The sequence below is a fragment of the Mizuhopecten yessoensis genome, unplaced genomic scaffold, assembly GCF_002113885.1.
Source record: "Mizuhopecten yessoensis strain PY_sf001 unplaced genomic scaffold, ASM211388v2 scaffold716361, whole genome shotgun sequence".
Taxonomy (NCBI): Eukaryota; Metazoa; Mollusca; class Bivalvia; order Pectinida; family Pectinidae; genus Mizuhopecten; species Mizuhopecten yessoensis.
Genome location: NW_018480078.1, coordinates 1059519 through 1084971, shown reverse-complemented (window position 1 = coordinate 1084971; position 25453 = coordinate 1059519). Strand labels below are relative to the sequence as shown.

The 25453-nt window shown below is 32.6% G+C and overlaps 2 protein-coding genes across 4 annotated transcripts; both read right to left on the bottom strand.

Annotated features, from left to right (window-relative positions):
- Nucleotides 1-1042: 1042 nt before the first annotated feature.
- On the bottom strand, nt 1043-11339 carry LOC110443891. 2 transcript variants are annotated; one of them, XM_021488340.1, is made up of 6 exons: nt 11260-11339; nt 6744-6787; nt 4996-5201; nt 4525-4732; nt 4090-4148; nt 1043-3645 (listed from the first exon to the last, which is right to left on the bottom strand). In XM_021488340.1, exons 3-6 carry the CDS (start codon nt 5192-5194, stop codon nt 3494-3496), a joined length of 618 nt encoding a protein of 205 aa, XP_021344015.1. In that variant the 5' UTR covers nt 5195-5201; nt 6744-6787; nt 11260-11339; the 3' UTR covers nt 1043-3493. The 2 variants fall into 2 exon arrangements, with proteins under 2 accessions (XP_021344015.1, XP_021344014.1); XM_021488339.1 differs by lacking the exon at nt 11260-11339 and adding an exon at nt 7437-8069.
- A 589-nt stretch (nt 11340-11928) lies between these two features.
- Nucleotides 11929-23589, bottom strand: LOC110443914. 2 transcript variants are annotated; one of them, XM_021488375.1, is made up of 7 exons: nt 23491-23589; nt 17003-17120; nt 16470-16626; nt 15388-15420; nt 14965-15151; nt 14582-14721; nt 11929-14216 (listed from the first exon to the last, which is right to left on the bottom strand). In XM_021488375.1, exons 3-7 carry the CDS (start codon nt 16624-16626, stop codon nt 14119-14121), a joined length of 615 nt encoding a protein of 204 aa, XP_021344050.1. In that variant the 5' UTR covers nt 17003-17120; nt 23491-23589; the 3' UTR covers nt 11929-14118. The 2 variants fall into 2 exon arrangements, with proteins under 2 accessions (XP_021344050.1, XP_021344049.1); XM_021488374.1 differs by lacking the exon at nt 17003-17120.
- Between the last annotated feature and the right edge of the window lie 1864 nt (nt 23590-25453).

Sequence of the window (25453 nt, the reverse complement as noted above, 5' to 3'; positions counted from 1 at the left end):
TGCAGTTTTATTTTGTTAGTTTTTGTTTCCATTTGTACATGGTACACGTGTCTATGACAGTCATTTTAACATTTTTCTTCCGATATGAGAACGTAGCCGCGGCTGTTTCTTCTTAAAGTGCACGGAAACAAATAACACGAGGAAATCATCCGTGTCATCGTCATCATTTGAAATATTAGTGCTAAACAGCCACACGTTTGTTTTAAAGCGATGTTTTATGTCAAACCAGATATTTGTTTGAACGGTAGTAAAATCAAAACCAGTTTTGAAACCAAAGCCAAACCAGTTATAAACCGAAATTATAAACAAAATCTGGTTTTGTGATAACAGATTCGCCTTATTTAAGCAGAACCATGGCAAATTTACTACTTTTTTTACTTTTACTTTCAAATGAATAGTTGCTGTTTGGAATATCTTTATTATCATGGTCAACATATAACGACCATATTCACTGACAATATTATTAGCTCTGTTTAACTATAGTGTCTGTAGTCTATCTTTAACGTGGTCAATATAAGATTGTCATTAAATATACACAGGTTGAATAGTTTTTTTTGTTTTTTGTTTTGAATCAGATTAAATAGTTAACGCATGGGAAATCATTTATGTTTGAACATACTCGTACTAATTATTTTTTTAAAATGTGAAAATATTGAATATACGCTCAATATAGTTATTTGCACAAACCCCTATGTTGTAATATCATGTTAGACACTTACAGTTAGACTTGCTCAAGTCATTTATCTCAGCCACCTGCTAATCGCGTCGTAATGTCATAAGATATTTCAATCAACCCATTGTAGATGTTTATCCATTCAAATGATAATTGTGAAATGATAAGACTTGCACAGTGTGAGACGAGGACTTATTCTTATTGCTTTTTTTTTATACCAGTATCGCTCTACATATTATGCAACACAAAGTTTGATCATCTCCTGGTATAACACTGTTGCTGTTATTTTAAAGAAGTAAAATTTAGAACCGAAATTTTGTTGTAATTTTGTTCAAAAAATAATTAAGAATAAACAAATTTAATACATGATTTTTTTTTATTAAAGTAAGCACGCAATCAAGTCATTTTTTCAGTTGTTCAGACATACAATACAAATAATTTAAATTTAAACTTTGTGCGTAACATCTTGATATGAAAATGCATTTTCTCTTTAATTTTCCATGTTACAGTTTTTACACAATTTGAATGTAACAATGAAACCTTCAAAATATTAATCAGTTTTGAAATATGTAACATAAAAGATTTACTTAATACACAAACAATGTACATACTATAATGTTTGTGTATAAAGTAACAGTTTATGTAATAATCAAGATGACTGTACTTTAAAACAAATCACAAGTTAAATTATGCGATGTACATACCAATGATATCTTGATTTTTATGATAGCCTTTTCAGACACATATTCTCTTGTATTTCTTGTATGATACTGGACATCTTCAGCATTGTTTAAAATGGAATACACATACAGACTCCAATATGAAAATATAAATGGTGCAGTAAAATTATATGCAGAATATGTAAAGCAGAAAAAGAGTATATCAAAGCATAGAAAATCATAAATATAAAAATCACCTCCAAAAGGACTAAAGATTAAATATCAATTACTGCATTATTTGTAAGCCTTGTAGAGCTAGTAAGCAATATAAAAACATTAATAAATTTTCAAACATGTATAAATATAGAAATGCATGGATAATTTCCGCATGTTACAAACTTGTCAAGTTGAGACAGGTGGTGAATTAGAGATAAAAATCCTCAAATACTACAAAATGATTAACTATATATTATCTTACATTGCAAACTAAACAAACCTATGAAAAACGTCAAATGATAGAATAATTTAAATTGATCTTTAAACGGTCAAACTGACAATGTTTTGCGTCATACGTTAATCATTTTCCTGTAAATCCTTTTCGATCACGTGCACTTGAATAGCTCTTTTATACGACATACGTTTTGGTTAAAACTGATAAACTTACTATATTTGCCTGCCATTTCAAATAATTCTTGTGTTTGTTAAACTTAAACAAAGACATACGCCCGTGGATTAAGGGGGTAGGGAGCTATAATCTATCAAAACATAAGATATATCTTTGGTATATATTCAATACAAGCTAGTTTTAACCTACCTACATGTTTGATGCTGCCTAAGATAATATTAGCTTTTCTGGAATTTCCTATATATAAACTTTATATTTCTTTAACAAAATATTTGTAATAATTAAGTTACAACGTATAACAATTTATATGAATCACTCTTGTTTAACTCTTGTCTCGTATAACTCCTAGTTATCAAAGCTTGGTATTTTGTTGGCTTGATAAATAGAAAAAAAATGCAAAGAAGCAAACCCTTTAGTCAATACAAATTTCATTACATATTAAAGGATGACCACCCTGAGGATAACTCATTGTTATTGGTGGACCTTGTGTCATCACCATGTCTGCATCCCATACATTCCATTTGTAGCCCTTATTGCTGAAATACATCAGGTTTTCAGTGAATCAGCCAGTTAAATTTTTCAGATATTGCAAGCTATATATATATTTATGAATATAACCCAAAGAGCAATATGATTATCTAGTTATTATTTGATTCCATATGAAACATACGAGTATCATAAACCTTCAATAACTGATACAACGAGAAAAAACAACATGCTAAAACATTACTGGAGTTACACTCAGGTTAATGAAATACATCAGTATTTGTACATGTACTTGGTAGTCCGAATTATTCTGACGTTTATCGACTTTTTTCATATCGGTTTGTCGTCGATTAACCGATATGAAAAAAGTCGCTAAAACGTCAGAATAATTCGGACTAATGTACTTGGTAACAGTTCACTTCTGATGGGTCTGAATGTATGAATTATTCAGAGCATAATCGTTGTATTTGTGTAATAAATATACATATACAGGTAATTCCAGTATATACTTCTTAGGTATCAAAGCTTGGTAGTATATTTGAAGTTTACTAAGACATTTATTCTTAGCATTGACAAAAAACACAAAATAAAAATAAAAAAGGGGATAATACAATCAATTACAGAATGACAAATCAAAAGATAAAAAAGTTATAGTGGAAGCAGAATGTGTGCAGCGAGATGAAATTGAAAATTTGAAAGTAATATAAACCTTTTTTTGGTCAAAAATATTAAAACGTCAAACTTTGCTAAACGCTACAAAAGTTTTATAAGTTTACTTTCTTGGAGGCTCTAAGTCAGTTATCAAATTAGAAATGATTGAACAGCAGATACAAATGTACTTAGATATATAATTACAATCTTATTGATTGACTTTCAAAAGCAGACACATACCATGCATGAAATGATTACTCAAGTATACAGAGTATAATTCTCACACATACTTTTAATCAGTATGGAGATGTGATTGAATTTAAGTAAATTAACAAGTTCATCCTGGAAATGTCGACTTTAACTCAAAACGTAATTCGTCAAACTAAAATATAGCGTTTATCATGAAACCTCATCTGTTGTCTCGACCCCGCAAGGTGCCCCGAAGTTTTGAGCTATTCCTGTAACTGCCAATCCGGCTTTATCATTTCTTTGAGTGTGAGGGTCAACATGGTTGTTTTGTGGTGATGAATGGAATGAAGACGGTCCATTCACTGCAATACAATATGTACTGATTTAAAGCAAACAATATCACTTTCGTATCATTGTATTTTCTTGACCTCTGCAGAAAGATGAACTCATTAATGTTAATTTCTAAATTATTTGTAATTCCGCACACTTCCCCTTTTACTCTGTGCACAATGAAATAAACACAGTCACGACAGGATCAATTTCAAAAGTGTCGATAATCGTTCATTTCAAAGTATTAAGTAATCACTTTACGGAGCTAATGATATCGTGACAATATGAAATAATAAAATTATCCACTTTCAGTATACATCTTTTACTGACACCCTGTACTAATAAAAAGTTTGTAACGTTTCCTTCAACTTCAAAAGATGTTTTAATTCCAAAGAGTTTACAGCAAGCTATCAATTGGAGGTGTCAACAGAATCACTACAACACCTTGGTCAATACATACTATCAAGCATACGTACCTGTTGTTCGAGATACATCAGACCCTACAGCACTGTCAGCCTCCGACGTAGAACTTTCACTAATATTAAGATAAAAATTATTTACTTTTATCATTTCAAAAATGAAAATTTATTTCAACATTTTTACATGAAACATCGACGTCAGTTAGTTTTGGTAACATATTTGATTACATTTACTTGAAAGACTTCAGCATAGTGGGTATATATATACATCAACAAGGTTATGTTTTGCTTTATAAAATCAATCTAAATTGTGTTATTACAATTTTGAAATTATATTTATATTTAATCTAGTGAGCGTCGTAGCGTTAAATAAATACTGCATATGTACTCCTTGTGTGATATCGAGATTGAACACCCCTCTCACAATCCCAAAAGTTAGAGAGTAACATGTAAGCTTAAACCGGTATTAATTGGTCTATTAATCAAACTTACCCATCTACGAGTAGCACATGTGTTTCGTCTTGATCCTTATCATTTGTCACTGGAGGGGCACTGGCATTAACGATGGCAGGACTAGGATTCTTGTTACAGTTCTTGAACCACATGTATACAATCACCACAGACAGGATTACCACAAGGCATATGGAGACACCTGATACAGTCTCCCATACAGGAAAAGTTTCGTCTGCTTTAACTTCTCCTGTGGAAAAAAACCCCATATAAAAATCATTGCATAATGATATTTTTACCAACAACTCTTTCTATTAGGTCAAATAGCCATCAATGTAATTATGTATTTACGGTTATTTAATCACACAATGTTATTATGTAGATATGTGCTTTAATTTGTAAACAATGTAATATGATTACATCTCTTACTTATTGGAATTAATCTGGATCCTGATCAGACGATATGTTTTTATAAATAATAAAAATAGAAGTGAAATTTGATAAATATAATACCAGTGAAGTCAACTTCGGTGTCATTTAGCTGAAGCGTCCATTTTTTGATGTCTCCACAATAGAGACCACAGGCCTGTCGTTCCCATGTATTCTTCTCCATTAAGCACATGGATGGATCACAATAAGCAGTGTATCCATTCCTTTTGCAATATTTCACGTTTGGATCATATACGAAATGTTTGGTTCCACAAGGAAACATCTCAATCCTTAAAAATAAAACAATTAATTACTAATAATATAATTTCTCTCACAACCACTACAGGTTTCCTCACTACCAACTCATTATTTTGGATAAACTGGCGAGGAGTAAGTAAACTGTGGTGACAAACTAGTGGGCAACACCTGGGACGTTACTTCATTTGACAATCTTCTAATTATGACGTCAAGTAATAATGCCTTGCGACGTCATCTTCCAATGTGACGTCACATGTACAGTTCATTGCAACTGAAATAATGCATTCCCAGGAGATTATATGGTGTCCTAGATATGTGAACATTGTGGAAGTAAAAGGTCCCAAAAACTTGTGATGATTGATAATCATGTGTATCTTACTCTCGTTAGTTAGTTTTCAAATTGTAAAAGTCTCGTGTCTTTTAACAATTTAAAAATTGCCTTACTTGAGTCAGATAAAGATGATAACAATATGCCACTCGTTGGAGAACCTATTATACCTGTTACCTAATGTATACCGATCCTTAAATTAACAGGATTTTTTTATAATCCAGGCCTTCAGGCTTTGTGTGAATGGAAAATATATGAGTTCAAGTAATTAATCACATACAGTTGGAGGACTTAGCCTCATATTTTACTGGAATTTGATGAATTAGAGATAGCGAGATATAGAAAGTTGTATTTCAGCAACTTGATCTACGTAAAATTGTTACCGTTTTGAAAAAAAAAATCTTTTGTTTATTTTATAATAATATGAAATTAATTGAATCAGTTTCCTTTTCTTGAAAGTTTATTAAAGTATATATAAAATAAATCAACATCAGCAGATTTTATGCTGATTTCTCCTGAATCAGGTAACCCTTTTTAGGATTGAGACTCAATTTTTTCCAGTCCATTTGTTTGTAATAAATAATATAAAAATAACAAAAAGCTCTATGTTAGTGTGTTTGATTATATTTGACTCTACTACTGTACTTCTGTAAGTAAAATCACGGAATTAGATAAGTCCGTGGTAAAATTAACAATTTATATGATGGTATTATTCATCATTGTAAGAGGTTAACTATAAATTAATACGTATAATGAGTAAAAAATAACCAGTATTTATTTTCGATGATTATTACATTCAATCTTTCAGTTAAAATAGTTAAATAAAACTCTCAAAATATGAAATGCGAATACGCGCCATTAACAAAATCGAAAACAGCATTTGGTAGTATAAATAGCAAAGGGGTTTTCTGAAAACCTCTAAATATAGATTTGATTCGTTTACTGCATATTATTTCATGATACCCCGTCCATAACGTAACTTCTCCGAGCATACAATTAAAATAGTATATGCTGCTGTTAATCCCATTACAAAAGATCTAAAATATAATGAAAAGTAGGTCGATAAGCTGTTAAAATATAATGATACCATACGCAGCTAATAATAGTCTGTCTGTAGAAGTAACTGCCGAATGTACACAAGTTAGCGATCAATAAACGTGGCTGATCCTATTTATTATTGTTTACACCTAAATAAGAATGTAGACTTGTTTCAATCATCTTAAATACCTTTTAAAAACCAACTTACCTTACACTAAACGTTTCCTTCAGTTGAGATGCGGTTTATGAGCTCTGATAAAAAAGGAAATGGTTCTAATTATAGACATGACAATCAACATATATCGGAACTACTCGGGCGTTTACTTGGAGCTAAGGCATCAAATGCATACGAGCATGTTTCATCATCTTTAGATGTATATAAATAGCAAACACTCCCACTCCTAGATATATAAATAGAAAAGGGATATGGGTTCAATATCCTACTATATCCGTACTGCTGAAGTATCCATGTCAGTTGTTCATCCAAATAGCGAAGAATAAAACGATCTGTATATTAGTGCATTAGTTGTTTTTTTTATTCGCAATATATCTGTACAAAGCTGTACACGATCTAACAGTGGCTGTGCTGAGATATCATGCAGGTACATGATTAATAAAATGTTACTATCTATACATTTACATACATAAATAAATATCAGACTGCCACATTGTAGTAAACTGTAAATGTTTATCAGCACAGTTTAAGTTTAAGTATATCATGGTATATAAATCAGTATTGCTGTTAACAGTGATGGCTGTTCAGATATTGTACACGCTACCGGCGTGAGTTTTGTATTCATATATATACATGTGACGTGTGTATATCCTGAAATTAATTCTATATTCCGATGTAAACTGCTTCATAGTGTAAGACGGTATAAATCCTTTCTGATTCACTTACTTTTTGTGCTGTTAAACGGTCAAGATGACTGCTCGGTATAATAACACGGATGCTGCTTGCCGCGTGGTTTCTAAAAATAGATCTGACGAAAGAACAGGGATGGGTAGAAAGAAACGCCTTTGATTGGCTAACTATCAAGCGGCAAGCAGCATTACAACGACCAGAGAAACTTAATTTGATAAAAAGGAGTTCAAATCGATAAATTCCGGACAATCTCAGTTTTTAGTATTTTTGCTCGACAGGATAGCAGCATGTATTTTCGGTACTTTGTAAATAACACCGTGAATTGTTTATATGTTTAAGGTGATTTCAATTGATTTCTGTGTGATTTTCTGTGTGATTTTCTGTAGAAATCAGCTAGCTCTTCATATCTGCGTACAATATTTACTGTCATGATATTTTGTGTGCGTTCTGACTTTAAAGATGTTTCAATTAATTATGGACAATACAATGCGGCAATCGACGTTTGGTATTAATTTTGTTTATGTTCTAAGATAATTTTTAATGGCGATGTTTGATTAGGTTGTAAACAAAACATGTCTGATTTTAAATTCCTTCCTCTTGCCCTTTAATAAAAAAAAAATGAATTGAATTGAATATTGATCCACTCGCTTATTGATCCATTTAAGTATGTGATTGATTGATTGATTTGCCTTTTATTCTAGTAATAATTAAATATTATCCTGAATTTTTAATTATAATTAAAATATTCCTAATGATTATTTCTTACTACAACACAGGCATAATTATAAACGATAACAATAATCAAATTAAAAAAAAAAGGTTAAATATAAAGGTTTGGAATATGTTTACATTTTAAGGAGATATTCATCAGTTGAATTTAGCACTGGACGATATGTAACCGAAAAAGAGTAGATTGAAACATATATTTCTGCTAGTAAAATCAAAATCTAGCAATACCGAATATGACACAAAAAGAACCAAAATATAGATGATAACTGTACCTCCGAGTCGGAATATTGTCCATAAACAAACCTAGCCTTATGGTATGCAAATTGCCTTATGTAAGACGTTCAAAGGGAAACTACTCTTGGTCATATCATGATATATTCTATCTTTCTTTTCTTGTGCTACATGATAAAACGAAAATAAATAATACAATAAAATAAATTTTAAAACTAAACAAAGTGATAATTAATATGATTTGTTTCAACTAATGTAAATATCAAACCAAAAATGATGCACATTAGTAATATCTCTTTCATTGTTCATTGGTTTGAATAAGTTATCTGTAAATATTTCATTAAAACTATATGAAACAAACTAAATATTATCAAGATATTAAAGTCATCGTCATTATACTCGTATCAAATTTTGCTTGATGATTGTATGGATCAAAATAATTTTAAATGACGACATTTATGTTATCAGTATTAAAGAAATTTAATCGCTTGCATCCTTTGCTGACTGTAGGATCCACTTTGTAAGTATGTTGAACAGGAATTAACAAGGCAGCAACCTTTTAAACACAAAAGTTTGGTTTGGTTTGTTTGTGTTTCACGTCCTTTTAACAGCTATGGCCATTTAAGGACGTGCCAGGTTTTGGTGGTGGAGTAAAGCCGGAGTTCCCGGAGAAAAAAAACCCGACCTACGGCCAGTACCTGGCGACTGCCTTACGTAGGTCACGCGACCAAGTGGTGGAGGGCTAATAATAATTTTGCAATCAAAGAAATTATTTTAGATTCATAATAGAATAGTTTTTTTGTTAAATGTTGTGTTATAGCCTTCCTATTTTCCATTTCAAACTATTTTATTGTATAAGTCTTACATAGAGAAGGAGTTGGGCCACTTTCAGCCTTCTATGCTAAATGTATCTACCTTTATATGCCATAGATGGCAATTTGCTAAATATAGCCAAACAAGAAGTTAACTCTTAAGCGTGCAATGGGATATAATGTTATGTCCGAGATCTTTCTCTTTAGTGTTTTGAAATACATGCCAATGCCGTCACCCTGTTTTCAACGTAGGGTTATCTGACGTGGCTTACACATGTATGTCGACTTTTTGTGTGTTTTCAAACGCTTACGTTCATTTCGTTAAGTTTAAATTGACGTGTTAATGAAGTATAACATCAAGAAATACCAAAAAATGATAAAGTTTTAACGATAACGCGCGAATTATGGTCGTGGTAGCGATATCCCTACAGTAAAAAAATCTACATCATTGCTGGAAAAGCAAAATGCGTTTATACTATAAATTGCGACTCTAGCTGGAATATGTACTTATTAGGATATAGAAGAATTATGGCCAACTAGATTTATTTTTCTCGTCTATGACCCCTGGCGAGTTTTAAACATGGTTTAAATATTAACGACATAATATGAACTCTATAAATTAAATTTAACAGACCGTGATGATCGAAATTGTGTCTGAATGTTTTATGAATGGCCTAATAACATGATGTCGCACATCACGTGACCTTGTACCGCTCTCAAAATATGCATATATTTACAAGGCTGATAGAGGAGCGGTTATCTTTTCTGTACCTAGAGAAACGGGGCGACGGTTACTACATTATGTGTTATTTCATCATATGGACGTGGCCACAATGCTTCAAATATGTGTTGTTAGCTATGCAAATGAAAACAAAATAATTGATGTAGTAATACAATTAACATGTCAATATACAATACGGTAGGTACAGATGTGTGGTTCACTTAAAGAAATAAACTAATTCTTCACCATACATTTATACAAATAGATCGGACGGAAACGTTTGCCAAATATTTGCTATAATAGACATTTACGCACTGAAATACTTATTTAATGCTTATAACTCGGACCTTTAACAATAACACGATATCAAAGTTGTATGATTCCTGGCACATCCACCACCACTGGGAACATGACGCATGAATAGCACCCTTGAATTGTAGGACATATAAAGAATATTCAAGAACTGAAAATGAGACAAGAATACAATCTCTGGCGACTGTTTACATAAATAATATCATATTTTGAGAGTTGTGATATTTTTGGGACCATGATACTCCTAGAGAAAATCTCCATGTGTTAATGTAACTATATAGCGGACTGTTCTACCCTAGGCTTTACTTCATGTAGTTACTGAATTTCACGAGTTATTCCCTGTCTAGTATTGAAAATCTTGTACCCAAATAATAATTATAATACAAAGCGGTTCACAAATTTGTATCCGTGGTTATAGGGCCTTTGCAACCAGCCAGTATACCTTCTCAACTCCCTGGGAAGCATACAGCAGGAGCTGCCATTTCGGTACTAACAGCTAGCATTCAACAATTCTAGCACTGCCCAACCACGTACTCATTTACAGCTGAGTAGACTGGAACAAGCGGAGTAAAGTATCTTGCTCAAATATACAACACAGTGCCGTGCCGTGTCTCGAACCCGCGACCCTTCGGTCACGAACCCGGCGTCCTACCACTAGGCTACCGTGCCTACTTTTGAAGGTTAACAAGCCGTCAGTGTAATAATATTTGTTGTGAAATATGCTCATTGGTGCCGTTAATTTAGTCAGCTATATCGTTTATCCCGTAACGATATAGTGATATTCGCTTTTTTGGATCAGAATCCTGAAAAAAGAACACGACATATTACTAATATACAATCGAAAGAATGAGGTACAATACGAATAGCAAATAAAGCGGCATATATCTATTTGTTTAGAACGTTTTGCATTTAATCAAAAGTTTGAACAAAAAAACACGATTCGCTTGCAGTTAACATTTACACATATAACTACAGATCTGTATTTGAGCTGTAGTGTTCTCAGTTTTAGTTAAAATGAAATAAGAACCATTTTAAAATAAAATACTATGCTTACTCCTCTTGAAGCTCAATATTGGTGATCTATCGTTTCATTTTCTAGTGTCGGCCTTCTGCCTCCTGTTGTATGTATCACTGTTATATAGTAAACCTGTTGCTAAAAATAGATCTTCGCGTCATAGGTGTGGGCGATACCCGCTACGCGTGTACGTGTAAAGCGGATGTGGGCGGTTCCCTGTATTGTGTTAACGTTAAAATCACAAGATTATGAATCATATTACGATGTTCTAGGAAAACACAATCATTCTAGATTATTGTGTGTTGAATCGGTAAGAAGCAGTGTATTGCGTAATCACAACTTTTTATTTTGTTTAAAAACGCGTTGTTGCTTGAATCATTTCGATACCATTATATTTTAAAATGAATTTTACAAACATATTTGTGATGATGGCCGATAGTATTGTCATTTCTATACTATTCTGCCTGGTATGTGATCTTCATGTTGCTAAGAGTTGTTATTTTAAATTGTCTCAATAATTTGTTAGTGGAAATAAATGAAATTGAAGATGAATACCATTGTATGCCGAATTGTCTTCAATATTTATGACAAATTTGGACTGCAATAAAACAGAAATTATATATATAAACGAATAGATTTTATTATCAAAAGGAACAAAAACATAAAATATATAAATAGATAAATAGAAGCAAAACGAAATATATTTTAATATTATTTTGTTTATTCATAGGCAAACTTTAATAGTAATACTGCAATGGTGAGACATTATGAAGTGCAGATATGTGGTGATAATGATAATGAAGCATAATGATGTATGGTTATCATATATCAGTATTACTACATTGTGGCAGAATACTGGAGTAAATGTATACAGGAACCAAGATAAAGCTGGAATCTGAACATGGGTTAATCAAAACGCGTTTAAAGACGTTTCAGCGCTAAAATTACACAATAAACATACATATGTTCATGGCATTAAAGTAACCTATAACCATATGTGTGTTACTACGGCAGGAAATAATGAGAAAGATGATCGCTTTGATAAAATGCACGATGAGCGATATAATCATCATTAAAGGCAATACTGGACTTATACAATATACAAACAGTAAACATTACAAAGTGGAGAATGAGTTACATTTGTTTCTTATATGCTTCAAAAATAAGTGACGTCTTATTCACGTAAGATAATCGTATGCAGTTGCACGAATGACAAATAAAAAAGGAGAATTTTCTATAATGCCTCTAAACTAATATTGATCGTATAAAAAAAATTGTTTGACCTACAGATGCATACATGGTAAACCTGATTTTACATTTGACAATAATTGGCTCATCCATTCATTACAAAAACCCAAAGCAAAATAATATGTTAGATGATGGACCCAGTAGAACAAAGCACACGCCCAATCTTGAATACTAAATAATTTTGTATTTTCTTTATTTAATTGTTATAGATATTTCTACATTTCCAGTAAGCCACAGCATTACGTGTGGAAGTTTAACTTTCAGCAACCTCTTACATAAACAAAGATGAACAATGTCGAGTCCACACTTCACAAGCGTTACCAAATATACTACATGTATAAAGATATGTATCAAACAAATGCAACATGGTCTTAACTTTTAGACTTCATTTTGAACACCTTAATAATACGGTATTACGATCCTTATAAGATGATGGCTCCTGAATTATATTAAAATGATTATTACACTTAAAGTGCATACTTAGATATTTGTCAGTTGATCAACATAGAAAAGTTGACGTCATCAAAAAAAAATATCAAAATTATATTTGGTTATTTGGTCATTGTAGTTACAACAGATTTGAAGTATTTTTACATAGATGGAAAGAAGCATCAAAGAAAGCATTTCACACTGCATCAATCCGAAATCATTAACAACAATCTGATAAGCCACCTTCAATTTTCACAAGTGACATTACATGATTATAGATAAATGTTATACCGTATTGACGCTTAAACCTACCTCCCAATTTCAACCCTTTATGACATAAACGAGTGCATCCTTCATTGTTAAACGCCTGCCTTATGTCTACAAAGCAGCGTACAACTGTTTATTTCACTTACATACTGTATCATGTAGAATGAAAATATCACCAAATGTTCGTAGTCCTGGATGAAAACCAGGCTGAGCAAGATTCTGGCTAACCTAATATTCAAAAATGCATACACATTTTTCCAAGGCAACTTAAAAACTTATAACCTCTAAGACTATTGCGATTATATTTAACTCTAGAAGTTCTTTGTGTAAGTATGATCACGTTTGTATGTACAAAGTTAGAAAAAATCCAACAAAAAATGTCGCAATCACCGGAAGTCAAACCCACGCCTATCAACATACCGGTTTCAGACGATTGTTATCAATATCAGACTAGATAATTTTGTCATAAATGTATATATATATATATATTTGCTTGTAACAAGAATGTCAATGGTATATGCTCTATTTGCTCATTGAATATGGCATATTTAGAAAAGAAAATTTTACGAAAAAAAGACACGACATTTTTTACTGATATTAATAGCTTTGAAATATGTGGGTTTGATATTGTCTGCCTACATGGAATTATTGTGTTTTACTATACTTAGTCACACTTTTCTATAGTTCATAGTTCAGGAAAAAATGTCATGTCAAAATACTTCTCCTTCTTTTTTGCAAATGTTCGAAATCGATAACGCGACCTTACTGTTTTTGCTATAGTAACACTTCATTAATTAACGGCGTTTGATAACGGTATCCCAACATGGTGGTGACATATTCAGAATGCAGGAGGCTTAAAGCATGTATTTCTCTTTTCTACCTTCAATACCCATTTACACGTAAAGCTAGGCCAACGTTATTACTTCCTTTAAATATTTCCTATTTATTATTTAATCATACATCTACAACTGGTGATAGCGGTGAGGGAACCAGTTCGTTCTTTCCTTCTCTCTCAATACTGCAGTCAGGCGGTACCACACTGGTACAAGGGCCTGAAAAAAAAAATGAAAAAAATGAATGCATTGTGGTATGAATATTAGCGATATAGACCTGTATTAGCAATGTTATACAATAATACACAGCTGAGGAAGTCCAACAGAAATATATATCTAACAAAATAGTTGTTATTGCGCAGGTAGTATTTTTATTTTTTATTTGTTCAGATTTTTCTATAATGTCATGGATAATACATGAAGTTTAAATAACACAAATATTTCAGATTAAATGATTCAGATGTATTGATGCCAAATCGTTAACTTCTAAGTATTTACTTATGTTAAGATAATAGAAATCGAACAACCAAGAAATGTGGCTTCTTTGTCAGTAGTTGTAATTTGCTAAGTAATTTCTAGAATACCTGTGGGTTCCAGTAGTAACATGACGTCAGTTTCTATTGCACTGTCTCCCTGACTGAATCCACTTGCGTCCGATTGGTCATCTGTTTGAAAGGGAGCTGTGGGGACTGCGGGCTGATCAGGGTTAGGGTCAATAGTTGGACTAAAAACATACGAAAACATTATATACATACAATCTGAATTACACAGCTTACTTAATATGAATTAAAAAGGAATTGTATGTTGTATTATATCAAGGAGGTCCTCATAAAAGATAAAATAATTCATTTTATAGAAGTAAAATATTCAAAGATACATATGTTTTTTTTTTTATTAATTGAAAAAATCAAACTTAAGCTGAAAAAAGACGATAGGAAAACGAGGACATTAGCTAAGCCCTACATACCTAGGTTCTGCTGTGTTATCAGATTCTGGCTTTCTTCTACTTCGACGTATTTTACGGCATATCCAAAACAATACTCCGGAGAGAGCCAAGAGAACCAGAATAGCAAGGGAGATGAATAACACTTGGTAGACCAGAGTTTTCTGTTCCTGTGTAGCCAGTTCCGTCTCTAGTGCTTTATTAGCTAGTACTGAAATATATAAAATTAATATTTGCACGAGTGTTTGCCTCATCATAAAGTATAATGATGCAAAAACAGTGATTTTTTCAGAAAAAACACGTTCATGCTGATATTCAATTTTTCGACCCCAATGCTGTAATTAGGTTAATTACCAATATAAAAAATTGCGCTGATAAGACCTTAATTATTGTCTATGTATATTTAGAGAAATGTCGTTTCGTGCAGAAACAAACAGCTTAACTTACCCTCCTTTGTTAGCTGCGCAAGTTTATCTGCAACTGAAATTCAGGAAAAAAGATATTACAACATTAAAGTGCCTAAATTGTAAAAATAATTATTCTTAACAACGGTTTGATAGGTAGTATAATACAAAACACGTCATTGTCATGCAATAAAATAAACACTAGTATATACTAGGTATATAATAGGCATAATCATGGTGTACCATGCCTCAGATGAATGCTGTGTGTTCGTAAGATAATTAAATATTAAATAAGTAAAACGAAACTATTATACACAGGACGTTATCCTTGCGATTTGTCTATAAGTGTCTACATTTTCATACATCTATTATTTCATGTTAACACAGAGCTATCCTATAAACAATCATCCTCGCTGTCCTGTCTAGATGTTAGTTTTACAGATATTTTAATCGGTGTCCAGATATTCAGTAAACACATTACTATAATATGTTGTCTTTCTCCTGTTGTCTTTCTCCTATTGTCTTTCTCCCACAACTCCAATTTAGGTTTCGCAACTGGGAGATGTTCCTTTAACACGTTTACCAGCGACATATTGAGACTTATTTATTAAACAAAAGTATTATTTATCGATGGAGAGACATAATCAATATATTATATTACATTTATATTATTTATTATCCTTATTAAAATTTGAAAAGTGCGTGTTCAGCATTGTCCTTTATCGGGACGACCTAGAAGAGTAGGACATTGTGAACTAACTTACTGCCTACAAGTGTAAACATATATCTTAACGGCCTGAAGTCATTTCGCTGTTTGTTACAATGTCTTTTGTTGCAGAAATTGCAATATTTTAGCCGTGGTGGTGCTTTTGTGAATATATTGAATGATTCTGCCTCACTCATTTAGTATAAAAAGTATCAAAACGGGAAACACGTAAATATTCTAGGTTTGTATTTTTGTATTATCTCGGGGAATAGATTGAGCTGCTGAATTCAAATCTCAAAAATGCTTTTTCAAACATATTTCAGCAAGTCACATATCTAAAAGCACCCATTTTGCGAATGATTGAAAAAATCGTGTGCAGAACAACCATACACTTACTAGTTTTTGATGATAGTGCTTACCCTTTTCACAATACAGCTTGCACTGTATTCGCCGGTCTTCCTGTTCAGCTATCTTACAGATATCACCGTCACATGGTATCCTTGCTCCATTCCAACAGTAATAGAGGAAGGCGTTTATCACAAACCTCCCACACTTTACAAGGAATACGTCGGTCATCTGAAACAAAAGTAATAGATAATACGTTATAATGATAACTCTACCGACTAATAAGCTAGATAAAAGAACGGAAATGAACACAAAGTTCGTAATTGTAACTGAAGATCTTTAAAACTAAAAAAAAATATGAACTAGGATATTATGGTGAGTAAGACAATGTGTTCAAGGAATGGTAAGTGTTTTCTGCTTCACCGACGACAACGATCATGTTAGTATCTAGATCATATTCAAGTAATGTTGCGTCCTCAAAGCTACCACTGAGGTAATGACAACGAAACAATAATGTACACAAATGAGTATAGTAAAAGCATCGAGTGTCATTTCACATAAAAGAAATAGAACATTTCCCCATAAGATCATGATGGCGGGCATTTACCTTTCTTTATCATTCCACATCTAATGAACGTATCAAATACACGATTCCACCGTCCTGTGCGAGCTAGCAATATTACAATAACCTGCTGTATCATGCGAGGAGGATAAGGTTTTGCCTCCTACAGAATAGGGAACATTTGTTATTTTTATTAGAGTGCAGTAAAGCTCTTTGAATCTGTATTTATTATTTTAAATATCAGGAAAATATTTTGATACATGTCAATATGTCTGTGAAATGACACCACCTTTAATATTGTCCATTGGCCGTAAACATCAAGCAAGGTCGTTGTGCACCGTCAGATATCATAACAAACGTTAATTACATTTTGCCTGCATCGATCTTATGTTTAAATATGTGTTTTCTTAAAAGCACTTTTTGTTAAGAGTGATTCGTGAAAATAAAAGACCCATAAAAAATCCCTGAAGTATTTCAAAACTTAATATTGTTGAAATACACTTTTGTTACATCCTGAAGACAACCGAGTATGTGTCGGTTTTATGTGAAGAAAATGATGACGTCAAAAAAACATAATAAATCGTAATAATAACAATGATAATAATAATATACAACATTTGATATAGCGCCCTATCTAGCTAATATAAGCCACCCTAAAGCGCTTTACAGTACATAGATATACAATTTTATACAGTCAATACAATTAGCATATATATATTAATCAATACAATATTGAGGAATTCGCAGGAGCTGCCTTATCAGGCGCTAACTACTAGTCCTATGGCGTCTTCGGAGATCGAACCCCGGCCGCCTGCTTGGAAGGCCGGAGTGTTAACCACTCGACCAATCCGCCCATGAATTATGAATTATCTAAACAGAATATAGTAACTTGTGATAACTGACGAACGATACTTTTGTAAAAAAATGAAAACGGCACCAGAATCATGTATATGTCACTTCATAATGAAAGAAACAAAATGGTGATTAAATGATACGAGCGAAAATGGTCAGGGAAATGGCAGTATAGTATTTAATTGTAAATGCGACAACCAGATTAAATGCTGTAGATGATAAGGAAATGCTACTGGAGATTTGACGCCCGCATGAAGTGAAAAATAATACAGAAATACTAATGGCGATGTCAAACTCGATTAAAGCGGAAAATAAGAAAGAGCTGCTTTTGGAGATGTGACGCTCGAATGAAGTGGGAAATAATGAAAAGAATACTATTGGAGATGTCACACTCGATTTAGTGGAAAAGAATAATAATAATAAATACTATTGGAGATCCTACGCTCCAGTAAAGTGGAAAATAATAATTTAATTCTTATGGCGATGTGACGGCCTTTTAAAGTGGAAGTAATAATAAAGTATGCATCGCGTATGTGACGCCCGAATAAAACGGAAAAATGGTGACGCCCGAACATGGCGGGATAAACGACAGAGGAATACTGTGTTAGACGCGACGCAAGAATGGCAAGGAGGTAAATGACACATAAACATATGTTAGATAAGACCCCAAAACTACAGTTGGAGGGATTAACAAGTAAATTCTTTGCTAGATGAAACTGCTGAATATCTTAAAAAATGCCTATGCAGATGTGACGCCCTCATAAAGAGGAATTAATATTAAATAAATACTGTTGCAGAGTTGACACCCGAATAAAACGAACAATAGTTAGGAAATACTATTGGAGAGATGACAGCCGAAGAAAGTTGAAAATATTTAGGAAATATTATTGGGTATGGTTCACCCGTAACAAGTGGAAATAATAATAGAGAAATCCCACTCCCCTCTGAATATAATATGTTAAAAGATAAAAAAAAAACAACCCGGCAACGCCGGAATATCATTGCAGTAAAAAGCACATGGCACAAAGAAATACTGTGTAGGATATGACACATGACGCCCGAATGAGTGGGTTCATATGACACATGACGCCCGAATGAGTGGGTTCATATGACACATGACGCCCGAATGAGTGGGTTCATATGACACATGACGCCCGAATGAGTGGGTTCATATGACACATGACGCCCGAATGAGTGGGTTCATATGACACATGACGCCCGAATGAGTGGGTTCATATGACACATGACGCCCGAATGAGTGGGTTCATATGACACATGACGCCCGAATGAGTGGGTTCATATGACACATGACGCCCGAATGAGTGGGTTCATATGACACATGACGCCCGAATGAGTGGGTTCATATGACACATGACGCCCGAATGAGTGGGTTCATATGACACATGACGCCCGAATGAGTGGGTTCATATGACACATGACGCCCGAATGAGTGGGTTCATATAACACACGACGCCCGAATGAGTGGGTTCATATGACACAAAATTACTATTAGATTTCTCTATTGAATATGATGGGAGCGAATGACAAAAAATACGATGAACTATGATTACATCCAAAAAAAAGTTGGGGTAAATGACAACAAAATTCAATGTAAAATCTGACTTCATAATATCTTTTGGGTAAACAAGAAAAGGAATTGTAGTTGGGTATATAACACAGAAATGCAACGGTAAATTTAACGCCCGAATATAACTTGAGAAACAAACGAATACTTTGTAGATTCGGCGCTCATATAAAGTGGGAAGTCATTAACGAAGAAATAGTGTATTATATGTGACGCCCGAATATCGTAGGGGTAAATATTGCAGAGGTGACGCCCGAACATGGTGAAATATATGACAGAGAAGAATGGCAAAGAGGTAAATGACACATATAGATAGGTTAGTTAAGACCCAGCAAACATATAGTTGAAGAAAATGACAAGTCAATTCTTTGTTAGATGTTACTCGTGAATATCGTATAAAAATGCAAAATGCAGATGTGACGCCCGAATTTAAAACCTGGTAAAATGGCAAAGAAATCTTATGGTAAAAACTCCTCCCGAATTAAAACTGTGTTAACTGTCAAAGGGATACTTAGATTTAACTATCGAATATATAAGGAATAAATGATAAAGCAGTATTATACAAGATGTAACCGCCTCATGTAGCTATGACGGCCGAACATATTAGGGGTGTAAATGACAAGGAGTGGTAGATACGACGCCCGAATTACTTGGGTACATATTGTGGAGATAAACAGGCGCGTAAATAGGACCATAGACATGTGTAAGCCCGAGCGGAAATTATTTTAAAGATAATTGAAATATGAAAATTGTTATCCGGTTATTAGAATATATAATTTAAGTGACCAGTGACCTTTAACTAAGTAAATCACATAACTTATGTCCCATCCAGTTGTTTTGTTTCAGCTAGGCAGAGTTTTCCACAAATTAAACTGGCTATATGATAGTCTAACTTACCGTCAGTACAGCTAAATGTGTACGAAATCAGCCGTCCTTGCGTTGTTTTAATTTTTTTGTTGGTAAGTAGGTAATATTTTTTCAGAAATATCGGCTATCTTTATAAAAAAAGAAACCCGTTAAGTTTCAGTAGATTCTCTTTTTAGTGTGTCGATTTGGAAAAAAACAACAACAACATTTATTTAATGCATTATTGTTCCTTAAATGGAAACGAACCAAATATTATTAAACTGTCACCTTTTACTCCTTTGACTCCTAGTTACACGTTTATTGATACAGTCCGGAGTACTCGATTTTATCAATATAACTTTTTTGTGTGTGGAGAGAATCAGAACGTATGCCATATACAAATATGAAAAAGTTCCCGGACTCTGTACCAGGTTCGATGAGCAGTGAATCCCGTGATTTCATTTATTCATGTGTTGGTGTGCATCCATTCTACACATCGTAGATCATTTTAAATCACAGCTATGATTTATTTATCATGTACATGTAGTTGAATTGGACTAAGTCGATCGACGGCGACCAAGTAGCTTAATTGTTAGAGCGTTCGTCTAGAGTTTGGAGGTTCCAATTTCGAATCTCTGTCTGGCTCATAGCAGTTTTTTTCTTTTCTTGTTACATGAATTTTACCGAAATTTGAAGAAACCTCGTTCGTAGACGGTCATACAAAAAAAAAATAAGGCTACTGGTTAAAAGTGTTCACGAAGGATTGTATATTCGTCGCTTAATATCGATAAACATTCGTGTAATGTAAACGTAAATATCCTAATTTTCACTTGTTAACATGTATCACAAAAATGTATTTCTGTATTTTAGTTATAGTCCTGATATATAAACACACACGACTCTTTCCAGACCAGTTTATAAAAAGCGTGCGCTAAGATACAGAATGCAAACCAATGATATACCTACCCACCGCACGTGTGGTTTTCAAAACCACGTTTCGAAGGAGACATCTCCGCTTCGTTTGACTTCATTTAAGATATTTTGCGTTTTAATATGATGTAAAACTTCGGGAAATGATAGACCTGATATTCTGTTCGCGAGTAAAAATCATTTAGTAAATTGATGTTTTAAATTTAACGGGCCACAACATATCACCGGAAATACCGGATTGAGAGTAATGGACGAACATGGCATCTTAGATATTCTGGAAAGAATACCATTGTATTATTAGTATTCTATTGATAGATAAATACAATTATGATATTGTCCTAATGAGATGATATCATTTGGTTTTGTTTTTGTATAGTGGTTACTGTTTAGACATATGGCAAACATAGATTATTTACGTGTAAGCACACTCTACGCCCCCGGTACATGACAAAAAAACTTTGTTAGATCTAATCCCAAATATTGTTGACTCAAATTACCAAAAATACTGTAAAACATGTTCGATGTCACTGACGAATATTGTGTGAGTAAATGACAAAGAAATACTTTGTAAAATGTAACGTCCGAATATTGTGTGGGCAATAGCAAAAACATACTCTGTTAGATGTGATTTACGAATATTGTGTGGGTAAATGACAAAGAAATACTTTGTAAAATGTAACGTCCGAATATTGTGTGGGCAATAGCAAAAACATGCTCTGTTAGATGTGATTTACGAATATTATGTGGGTCAATGACAAAGAAATACTTTGTTAGATGTGACCCCAAATATTTTTGACTTAAATGACCAAAATTACTGTAAAATAATGTTAGATGTGACCCCCAAATATTATAGAGAAAAATGACAAAAAATACTTTGTATGACCCTCGAAATATTATGGAGTTAAATGACAACGAAATTCTTTGATAGATCGAATAATTCTAATGGTAAATAAGAGAAATCTGTATCTGAAAGGATCACATCAAAACACATTTTCAAAACATAACGACATTCTGCAGTTAGAAAGAATGATTTTACATTAAATATTAAATCTGGTATGACCTAAAATAATAGAAGAATTAAATGACAAACTAACTTATTACACAACTTAACATAGTGGAAATCCGAATAAGGGATATGCATATATAAGGAAATATGATTGTCAACGACAGTGGATAGCAGAAAAACATTTTTTTAATGTGGTTATGTGGTTTTCAAAAATGATCGACAGTAGTGTATTAATACAAATAGTGGCACAAATACTTAGCTATCGAATAGTACCGTCAACAAAAAGATATTTCGAGTATTTTGTAAATTATGACGTCTGGAAAGAATGAAGTCGTAGTGAATATTGTTAACTCATTCACCTCCCTTAAATTTCATAATGAACTATTCCAACTTTTGAAATTGATAAGTTCAAATGTGTCCTAAGGGGTTATATAACCGGCGAAGAAAGTTCAATATGTAACGACCGAACGTTTAAAAGAGATTTATAAAATGACGAATATCTTGAAAATTGGATCGATATGTATAAGAATAAAAAGAGATAAAAACGATTATAGCATGTTCGGAATTCGGATGTCAAATAAAGCATGCATAATGCGATCGGTCATAACAGTCTAATTTGATGGGCATGCGTAAAGAGATTTTTTCATTTCAGCACAAACCAAAAATAACAATTTGGTGTGAAAGATATTCCTTAATGAAATTCTTTCAATACGGATATACTACATGGAGTCATTTATGAGAAGTTCTGGTGAAGATGGTTATTTAATGTTTAATAGAGGCAGTTCGGAATGTAATGTTTACGCTTACCTTACCGCAGTGAACTGGCGATAATACGTCACGACCAAAAGTTTCAAAGAAATTTATAAAATGTCGAATATCTTGAAAATTGGATCGATACGTATTAACATGTTCGGATATAATATATATTTATATATTTTAGATCGCCGCCTCCTGGAATGGGATCAGTCATAACATTGCAGTTTATTACGCATTCGTAAAATATTAATTTGAGAAAAAAGGAATTTCCATTCGCTAAAAATAGAACAGTTCGATGTGGAAGATATTAGAATTTCTAAATGAACGTCTTTCTCTACGTAAATAGAACATGAATTCATATACAAATGTATTAGCAAATTTTATACAAAGTAATTACGAGGATATAAATTAGCATGTGTATCTGTGTTGACCAGGAAGCTCCAAAGTCATACTGTGCAAATTAGGTTACCTTGTTGTAATCTTACGCTGAATGTATAGGTGAAGTCACCAAAAGAATGCAAGAAGAGCTGAATGGAAATATATAGCTACATAGCTCACCTCTGGGTGTGTTGACTTTCAATGCAAGGTAACATCTATCACGTCCAGCGTCTTCTAGTTTAATAACGCGTATCGTCGTACACAAACTTCTAACTTGGCTTGCTTGTTCCATATATATATATATAAACGTATCAGCCAATCAAAAGCGAGGTGGGCGTGTCTGTATAACACACGTACAGTAGTTTTTAATTTTATCAAATAAACTTTAATCTCCAAGATCTGATGTTAAATTCCAATACTACAACAATTCATTATATCATCGTTTAACTTAAAGAACGGATTTGCGATTTAATCTAGGAAGTTTAAGATGTCATAATTACAGTTGTATATTAAAGAATAAGGTTTTCTTGGTGACTTTTGAAATTTCTTAAATTAGCCCCAACCCTTACCTCTCAATCCCCCCATATAATACAAAATAAATAAAATAAAATAAAATTAGATATAATAAAATAATTCCAAACCAACCTACCCAATTTTATTCAGTTATGTTACTTAAAACATCCATATTTTTTTGTTTGGCTTAAACGTTCTATTCTAGAAAATTATAAACAACATTAAACTGTCTTCTTAACACCTCCATCATTATTGTTACTGAATTATTGTATCATCTGATTTTTCCAAAAACACTAAATATATGGCAGAAAGGTAATTACCGTTTATTAAAAAAAAGAACACTGTCTTGTTAACAAAACCATAATTTAGTTCTTATTTAGCATGATTACCAAAATCATGATTTATGTAACTTAAAATATGGATATAAAATCATCTAAACATTTTTATCTGGTATGGAATTCAAACAACGTGTTGTTACAGTTGTTTTTCCGATTTGTTTCTGTATTCATATATCTTTAATTTAATACATTACAAACAATGGAGTGAAATTGAAAAGTTTTCATTTCAAGTTTTTTTTAACTTGTGTCTTGTCACATTTGTATTCAGCAAATATACTTTTAGTATTCAAGATGTATTTTATTTTATTTTCAAAATCTAAAAATAACACTTTTAAACCGAAGAAAAGGCACGACAAAGTCATTACTCTGTAAAATCTGCAGGTATAGTATTGTTTCCTAATCCTCAACCATATATGAGGCACTTGTCAATTAACGGTTTCTGGATTTTGTTTATAAACATCATATATGTTGAATTACTGCGGAAAAAAATAATATGCACACTCCAGCAACTCCACTGCGCCAACCGACATTATCATAGACAGTAACAGGGGTTCAAGTTCAATTTCCTTTGCTTTGTTAAAAGCTTCTAAACTCATCTGTATGATTTATGAAAAATTAAAATATGCAAAATATGATATACGGACTATTATGCATAGTGTATAGGAAAATGGACAAAATATATTTTAATGACTAATGGTGTGGTTATATGTATTTTTCATTTAATTTTACTTAAAAGTTGCACTGTCAAAATGGCTTATTTTTTCAATAAGAGTAATATATATATATTTTTTTTACATTTTTCATATTGTTTTACATGGAACAGTCTGAAACGCGTCGCTTGTTTTCAAAAAAGTTATTAGAGTGTTTGATTTTACATTTACCTTCAGATCAGTTATTATTTCATATGCCGTCCTGTCCCCAGGTACCTTGTTGTATGTATGACCTGGTAAACTCAATGTTTTAAATGCACATTTTTTTATTATACTACTTGGTCATATATGGTGCATCATGATATGATAAACTAAGTGTTTATAAGGGTGACAGATTATAACATTTTTCATTGTTTAGACTAATTCTTTACATAAATAAGTATTGGTGGTTTAATTAAAGATAAAGCGTGATAACAATTTACACTGTTTTTATATATCAAAATATATCCGAAACGAAAACCACCAAGCACAAAATCAACATATTCGATGTAATTAAATCATTTACACGCTTGTGTAAGTTTATATGCAGTTTTTCATAGTCATAAGTACATGAATTGTTCCAAACCAGATTTTTATCAATGT